The sequence below is a fragment of the Mustela putorius genome, unplaced genomic scaffold, assembly GCF_011764305.1.
Source record: "Mustela putorius furo isolate JIRA1106 unplaced genomic scaffold, ASM1176430v1.1 tig00003853_pilon_pilon_pilon, whole genome shotgun sequence".
NCBI classification, from domain to species: Eukaryota; Metazoa; Chordata; class Mammalia; order Carnivora; family Mustelidae; genus Mustela; species Mustela putorius.
In genome coordinates, this window is record NW_025422005.1 from 4,019,590 (window position 1) to 4,027,572 (window position 7,983).

At 63.4% G+C, this 7,983-nt stretch overlaps 2 protein-coding genes across 3 annotated transcripts in view; one reads left to right on the forward strand and one right to left on the reverse strand.

Annotated features, from left to right (window-relative positions):
• ESPN (espin) overlaps nt 1-2,684 on the forward strand; it is a 31,287-nt gene extending 28,603 nt beyond the window's left edge. The window contains 3 exon segments of the mRNA XM_045063651.1: nt 124-203; nt 302-313; nt 1,798-2,684. Of these exon segments, the coding sequence (XP_044919586.1) occupies nt 124-203; nt 302-313; nt 1,798-1,945 (240 nt within the window). The 3' untranslated portion in view covers nt 1,946-2,684.
• Nucleotides 2,685-2,915: 231 nt separating this feature from the next.
• On the reverse strand, nt 2,916-7,907 carry TNFRSF25 (TNF receptor superfamily member 25). 2 transcript variants are annotated; one of them, XM_045063653.1, is made up of 10 exons: nt 7,272-7,907; nt 6,604-6,724; nt 6,313-6,447; nt 5,779-5,946; nt 5,614-5,692; nt 4,867-4,922; nt 4,654-4,761; nt 4,428-4,462; nt 3,763-3,943; nt 2,916-3,429 (listed from the first exon to the last, which is right to left on the reverse strand). In XM_045063653.1, the coding sequence occupies exons 1-10, from the start codon at nt 7,311-7,313 to the stop codon at nt 3,143-3,145; spliced, it is 1,212 nt and encodes a 403-aa protein (XP_044919588.1). In that variant the 5' UTR covers nt 7,314-7,907; the 3' UTR covers nt 2,916-3,142. The 2 variants fall into 2 exon arrangements, with proteins under 2 accessions (XP_044919588.1, XP_044919587.1); XM_045063652.1 differs by having other exon boundaries at nt 2,916-3,486.
• Nucleotides 7,908-7,983: the final 76 nt, after the last annotated feature.

The following is a 7,983-nucleotide window of genomic DNA, read 5'->3' on the forward strand; positions in this document are numbered from 1 at the left end:
GGAGGGCACCTCTAGCCCACTGTCCCTGACTGGTGCACATGCCCCCGGGTTGGGCGTGCACCCCCCTCTGATCCCCTACCTCCTCGCCCATGCTGGTCCTAAAGCTCTGTGCTTGTGTTTCAGGAGGAAGAGGAGGAGGCCCGGCTGGCCAGCATGCCTGCCTGGAGGCGAGACCTCCTGCGGAAGAAGCTAGAAGAGGAGAGGTGAGCTGGGGAACCGGAAGCATCAGGGCTTGGTAGGATGTCCTGATCGCGTCCCTGACATGGTGGCACCAAATGATGCTGTCTCTTTTTCCTTCTAGGGAACAGAAGCGGTGAGTGTGGGACTGGGCCCAGCCTGCCACCCATCCCCAGTCTGGGCATCATGCTTTTGCCCGCTTGTCCAGCCTCATCTTGAGCACACCCCCTTTTCACTCTGGTCTGTAGCGCCACCTTTCTGCTCCTAGTGATGCTACCAGACTCCTCTCCCCCAGTAACTGAGCCCCTGCCCCAAAGTCTACATCTTATGCCCTACCGGCCTAGTTCCCAATTACCCAGGCCCTGTCTCCCATTAACCCGGCCTTCAGTTAACACAGTCTCACTGTCAATAACCTTGATCTCTGTCCCTCAGAACATAGTTTCCACCCCAGTAATCTAGCCCAGTGCTGATGGAAGTATAATGTGAGCCACTCTGTAATGTCAAAATCTCTAGTAGCCACCTTGAAAAAATAAAAAGATATAGGTGAACTTAACATATATATTTTATTTAACCCCATATAAAAAATACTATTTCAATACATACTCCGTGTAAAAGTTATTAATGAGATCTTTTACACTTTTTTTTAAAAAAGATTTTATTTATTTGACAGACAGAGATCACAAGTAGGCAGAGAGGCAGGTGGAGAGGAAGGGAAGCAGGCTCCCCGCCGAGCAGAGAGCCCAACTTGGGGCTCGATCCCAGGACCCTGGGATCATGACCTGAGCCAAAGACAGAGGCTTTAACCCCCTGAGCCACCCAGGCACCCCTCACAAAGTCTTTGAGATGCCATGTGCATTTTACCCCTACAGTGTGTCTCATTCTGACATTTCATACGGTCAATGGCCGCATCTATTTAGTGGCTATCTTGTGAACAGTGTGTACCTAGCCCTTATTTTATTTTTAAAAAGATTTTATTTATTTATTTGACAAAGAGATACAGTGAGAGAGGAAATACAAGCAGGGGGAGTGGGAGAGGGAGAAGCAGGCTTCCTGTTGAGCAGGGAGCCAGATGTGGGGCTCTATCCCAGGACCCTGGGATCATGACCTGGGCCAAAGGCAGATGCTTAATGACTGAGTCACTCAGGTGCCCCTAACCCGTTTTATAATAACTGTCCCTAAGTACCCACCACTGCCTCTCAGTAATGTGGTCCTTCTGCTGTCCAGCGGCCCAACCCCAGTACCCCAGAACTCATTCCCCCTTACCCTCCGCCACACCCCTGACCCAGCACCACTGTTGCCAGTAATACCCCAGCCAGCAGTAATTCAGCCATAGCCTCTCACTCACCCCCCAGCTCGTGGGTGTGCCCGGGTGACTCCAGTCTGCCCTCAACCAAGCCCCCCTGTGCCCACCAACCCTACCCTGTGCCTCCCCACGCAATCCCCATCCCCTAGCCCTTCTGCTCCTGGAACTCATTGCCCTGGCCACCAACAACTAGCCCCTCTGTCCTTAGCAACTCAGCCCCCACCCTCCGGGAGCCACTACTTGACAGCCGTGAGCCCCTCACGGTGCCTGGCCCCCCCTCACCCCTGCCCGCCTTTCTGCCCCCACACCACGCCTAGGAAAGAAGAGGAGCGACAGAAGCAGGAGAGGATGCAGCGAGAGAAAGAGCAGTCGGAGAAGCTGCGGACGCTGGGCTACGACGAGACCAAGCTCGCGCCCTGGCAGCGACAGATCATCCTGAAGAAGGGGGACATCAATAAGTACTAGATGCCGCCCTCCTGCTCGCAGCCGCGTGAGCTCGAGGGGCCCCAGCCTCAGCCCCTGCCTGCCCGGCCCCGGGCGGAAGGGCTGGGAGCCGCGCTGCTTTCCCCCTCCCGCGCTGGAACCCCTCCCTGCCCCCTCTCCGGCCTCCGCACCCCCAGCTCGGGGCGACGCTGGAGCGCGCCCGCCGCCGCAGCCGCCCAGAAAAAGTGCCCAAGCAAGCTGCTGACGCAAAAAGATGCTGCTTATTTGCATGCCTATTTACATACATTTGCATGCGCGTGGAAGGTCGCGCAGAGATCTCCCCGGCCCCGTGGGTGGCGACTTTGCTTCCCCGCGGGGCGCGCGCGACCGGCCGCAGCCCCCTCCCCCGTAGCCCGGAACCCGCGTGGCTGGCGCATCCTGGGCGGAGGCAGGCCCCGCGCTCGGGGAAGGGGTTTTCCTCCAGTCCTGACCCAGATCCGCGCCCTGCCCGCCCGGGCCGCATTTCCCATCCGCGCGAGGCCTTCCTCTCAGTCACTTGTTTACCAGAAGCGGTAACAGCAACCTGCCGTCGGGACGGAGCTGCGGCTCGGGCCCGGCCCCTGCCCGCCCGCCCCCGCCGTGAAGTCTGCGCACCCACGCCCCGCGCTCCCGGGCCCTCCCGCGGCGCGGGTGGGGGTGGGGGGCGGGGGCCCCGCACTCGTGTCCCCCCCCCCCCAGCTGCCTGCCGCCCCGCTCCCCTATTAAAGCTCTCTCAGCCGCCGGGGCTGCCGTTCACTTTCTCGCGCCGTCGCCGCGACTTCCTCTGCCTTTCGGGGTAACTGGGGCACGGCCGAGGGGGCGGGGTGCGGCCTGGGAGCCGAGGGCCGCACCGGCCTCCTACGTGGGTCCCCGACCCCGGGGTGACGAGACTTCCGGCTCCCTTTCGACGCCCCCAGGAAGCCAGGCCAGGGCCACGTAGCGCCCCAGCCCCGCGGAAACGCCACGCAGTAGATGTGTTCACAGATTTAATAGCGGGGCCTCCCGCGCTCGGGCGCGGACAGTGCGAGCCGCCGCCGGCCGCGCCCGTCCACGCGTCTGGGCCGCAGGCAGGAGCCGGGCGCGGGCGGGGTCGGGCTCCGTAAGTGACATAAGATGTCTACACGCATAAGTAACCGTACTTAGGGCTCTGTTAGGGCCGCCGAGCTCCGGGGCGGCGGGGTTGGGGGGGCACGCCCTGGGTCAGGGGCCGCGCTGCAGGCGGCTGCGCAGCTCCTCGGCGCAGCCGTCCAGCCCCATGCGCTCCAGCGCCGCGTAGACGGCGCCCAAGCCCGCGGGCTGCTGCTGGCGCCAGCGCTTGAGCATCTCGTACTGCTGGTCGCGGAAGCGGCCGACCTCCACCTCCACGGCCTCGATCTCCGCCTCGCGCAGCCCCAGGGTGCGCACGAACTCCTTCCAGCGCCGCACGGGCACCGCGTCCATCACGTCGTAGAGCTGCGGGCCGGGCTGGAGCGTGGCGGCCGCCGAGCCTGCAGGGGGCGCTGGCGAGAGCGTCGGGGGCGGCGGCGGGGGCGGCAGCGGAGGGTCTGAGGGCGGGGCGGAGAGGGCCAGTGGGGAGGGCGAACCGAGGTGGGGCAGGGATGGCGGCAGGGGAGGGCAAGGGCGGGAACCGCGGTTAGGGCGGGCCAGGGGTGGGGCAGGGATGGCGGCAGGGGAGGGCAAGGGCGGGAACCGCGGTTAGGGCGGGCCAGGGACGACCCCCTGATCGGCTCGGGATGGGAAGGGGCCAGGTGGTGCCCCAGGAACGGAGTCCGCGTCTCGGGAGGGTGGGGTCTAGGCCTCAGGCCAGCGAGGTCCCTTACCAGGAGCTCCGCTGGTCAGCGTGTTCCAGGACCATGCCACCTGCGGGCAGGGCGCCTCCTGGGTCTGGGGGGAGCCAGGGCTCCAGCCGTTGCCAACCAGCTGGACGGTGTGGACCTTCTCACTACTGCCGAGTGGCATTAGGAGGGCGTGGGTGCTGTCCCTGGGTGAGAGGTGGGTGGCCTGGAAGCCAAGAGAAGCCCCAGGTCAACCCAACTTGACTAAATAAGGCCCCTTGTCTGCGGTCCCTGCCCAGAGCGGCCAGTCCCTGGCTGGGTCAGCAAACATTCCCCAAGGCTGCCTCCCGCAGTTGGCCATAACCTTGCGCTGTGGCCCAGAACGACTATTTCCTCGGCCTGGAATACCCTGCCCTTGCTGGCCTGCTCTTGTTCCCCCAGCCCAGTCTGAGGCGGGGCCTGGGGCACTCATCCCACAGAACCTGTCTGGAGCCCAGCCCTTTGAGAGCCACTTAGGAACAGGTGCTATGCTGCTCTCAGTCGCTCAGAACTCAGTGAACTCACAGGCGTTCATTAGGTCTACTCTGTGCCAGGCCCCATGCCAGACCCTGGGGATCACGGGCTATCATAAGGCCCAACCTCTCAGCTCCAGAACCTTGCGGCCTGGGTGCCGGCTCGCCCTCTTCCCAGAATACTCCTTCTGTGCTTACCTGTAGGGGAGTCAGGGCCTCTGTCCCAGCTTCATCTGCCGAGGGACAAAGAGAATCTCATCAGCAACCAGGCAAGACTCCTAGACCTGGGTGCTGGCCCAAGTCCTCTTGTGTTCCCCGGTACACCCCCGCCCCAGCTCTCTGCATCAGGGCTGAGTGGGCTCGGGGCGACCCATGCTGACCACATGCCCCTAGAAACGTGTGCACGCACGCGCCCCGGACTTACTGGCAACTCCGGGCTTGCAAGGCTGGCAGCGGTGGTAGGTGTAGGTCAGCATAGCACCAAGCAGGAGCGGGACCACCAGGCCAGCCAGGAGCACCTGGACCCAGAACACTGCGAGAAGAGCTGGTGAGCGGTGGGGTCGCGGCCTCCCCCAGTCTCCCCCAGTCTCCCCGGCCCATCCCAGCAGTCCTGCTCCAATTCCCAGCACCCACGTACTCTGCCTCCAGCCACAAACAGTCACGCAGGGCTCAGGACAGCTCCCGAGGGTGCTCCTGCAAGGAGAGGGGAGGGGGTGGGAGTGAGGGAGAACACACCCAAGAGGGGCTGCTTCTCCATCCCAGCGGCCCTTTCCTCCCTAGGCCTCTTCCCTGGGAGCCACACTACCAGGAATGTTCCCAAAGTAGTGTCCCCAGGAACAACGACAGCCACTGCTTAAGAAGCTTCTTGTAGACTAGATTGAGGGTCACAAGAATGTCAGCCCCGTGAGCACCGGATTTGCCTCCTTTGTTCCCTGTCGTGTCCCCAACACCTAGAGCATCTCTGGAAGATGGCAGGTGCTTAATACAGCCGGGGCTCAGGAGATGCTCGGACAAAGTGCATTACCCCTTACTCTCAGCCCTGGGGAGAACCTGCACACGGGGAAGCCATGGATCAGAGAGGCGAAGTAACTTGCCCAAGATCTCCCAGAGGACAAGCGGCAGATCTTGAATCTCAGCCCAAGTTTTGAAAGCGTATCAACGTGGCTCTCTCTATAAACTGACAAAGCCTATACTTCTTTAATGCGCAGCTGGAAAGACCATAGGAAAGCCTGACGAAGGGTGAAGATACGCCCCCTGTTTATCCGTCCTAAGGGGAACGCAGATTTCCCTCTAGCATCCAAGGACCAAGCTCCCTCCCCTTCCCTGAGATCGGCACTTGGCTCCCAGTCTCCCTTTCCCTTTCCCGGGGCAGCCAGGAAGTTACGTGGGGCAGGGAGCGCAGCTGTTGCCCTCTTCATAGAAGCCAGGCAGGCAGGTCCCGCAGTCCGAATCGCTGGCAGAACCTGCAGTCCAGGAGACGGCTTGTGGGTCAGGAAGGGAGAGAGGGAGTTGGGGGACGGGGGAGGTAGCCCGGAATGGGGGTACTCACAGGGCACCCGTGTGTGGCGGTGCAGGGCCCTGCAGTCTGAGCATGGGTGGCAGCGGAAGGGCGAGCTGACCTTGCAGGGCTTGACCAAGCACTCTGGGAACCGGCCTGGCTCACAGCCACAGTGGGTGTCCGCCACCGTTGAGCAGTTCGTCACAGCCACCTGGGAGACTGGCCGGAGTGTTCAGGAGATGGGGGAAATGGAGGCCATCAGGGCCAGAGCCCCCTCCCCCGGGGCCTGGGGGCAGATCCCCTGGAAAATGGAGATGGGGACAGGGACAGACCAGAGACAGCGCCACCCCCAAAGGGAGAGAAGCATGGAGATGGCCACAGGTCCCAGGCTGAGGCACACGCAGCGAGAGGAGGGGCATCAGGGAGAAAGGGGCAAAGGCATCTCAGGGCAGGATCAGGGCGGAGGCCCGGCACGGGGCGGACACAGGCCTGTCACACCCAGAGGTTAAGCCCAAGCCAGCCCCTCCTTCAGAAATACCTGGCCATGGACTGCTCGAGCCCCCCACTGAGCACTAGGCCCCTCACCCTCCTCATCACAGGCCCGGCAGCGGGTACAGCGGGTCTCATGGTGGTTCTCCCTGGCCAGGAAGGTGCCCCGGGGGCACGGAAGGCAGGTGGCGGTTCCGCAAGGCTTTGGGCAAGGGGCCTTCAGGTAGTGCCCTGTGGACATCAAACCTGGGTCAGACAGTCACAGGGGTTCCCACATTCCCCTCTCTTCCTTCCTCTCTCTGGCTCCCTACTCCCCCCACCTCCCGTCTCCCTGACCCTGCCTGCCCTCAGTTTCCCCCAAGCCCTCCCACCCCTTCAGCGGCTCACCTGCTGGACAGCCCTTGCAACAGAACCGACCACTCCTCTTCTGGACATTGTAGGCACAGTCACACGGAGGACCGGGTGTGCTGTGCTGGCCCCGGGCGCCCAGCAGCACAAGGAGTAGGACCTGGAGGACGGGCGCTGCTGGCTCCAGCGGGGCTCGCCACACCGGCCCCTCCCTGCTCCAACTGGTCTACTTCGGGGGGGCACCCCCGCTTGCCCTCAGAGCAGCCCACTTCTCGGGTTCTTGAGTAGAAGAGGTGCCCCTGGCTGTGGGGTCACGAGCTCCCCTTCCCACCCTGCGAGGACCAGACTTGGGGGAAGCAGAGCAGACGTCCCCAGCCAGCTCCTCTGGCGCGTACTGCCTCCGCTAGGGCGCCGGCATCGGCGGGCCGCCCCATCCCCTGATGCTCTCTTTAAGGTGGGGGACCCAGATCTTTCCCCACCTAGGGCCCCTAGACCCCTCTGGCCCCGGGGCGCGGGTTTCCTCTCAGCGGAAGGGCCCCGCCCGGCTGAGCCTCTAACTAGCTGAGTCTCTAAGTAAGTTGAAAGGTGGGGGGTGGGGCTGCCACACTTCCCAAGGAAGTTGGGCCCCTTCATTCACAGCGCAGGGACCGAGCCTGAGGTCAGGCTCCAGGCTGTCCACCCCGCCCCCGCCATGCTCCCCCACTCACCGCAGCCACCGCTGCCATGTAGCCCCCAAGCCGCAACTCCATGGCTCTTGGCACCTTGCTGGGCCCTCCGGCAGCAGGCGACAGGCATGCGCCAGCCCGGGGGCTTCCCCGCTCTGCCCGTTCTGCCTGCCTGCTCTGCCCCAAGCCGCCCAGAGAAGCCCGCCTCGGGGGTGGGGGTCAGGGCGGGGCCCCCAGCCCACGCGGCCTGCCCCTGGGCACCTGCGCTCACCTGAGGCGGCCTGGGGGCAGCAAGGTGTACACAGGTCAGGGCTGCATCGTGGTCCCCAAGCCTGGGTTCTAGCCTCAACCCCGACACTACCACTTCCAGGTACAGTGACTTCCCTTCTTCGGCCTCACCCCTCCCTCAGCCACGAGGGGCTGGGCCAGAACTACGCAGGACGCAGGACGGAGATCCAGCCTCCCCAGATCCTGCCGGGCTGTGGGTTCAGGGACCCGCCCCTGGAGGGGGGATCCTAGGGGGCATTCTTCATGAAGCCTTAGACACATCGCCCACCCTGCCATAAACTTACGGGGACCACCAGGGTGGGGCCCTCCAGGGCACCTCCTGGGAGGGAGCACTTCATGGGGGCTCTAGGATGGACCTTGTGGTTGAGGCAGGGGTGGGGCTGATTTCTTTGCTGCTGTGTTAATGCACTAATGCTCGTCCACGGTCTCCTCCAGTGGTGCACTACCACACGTGGAGGGGGACAGG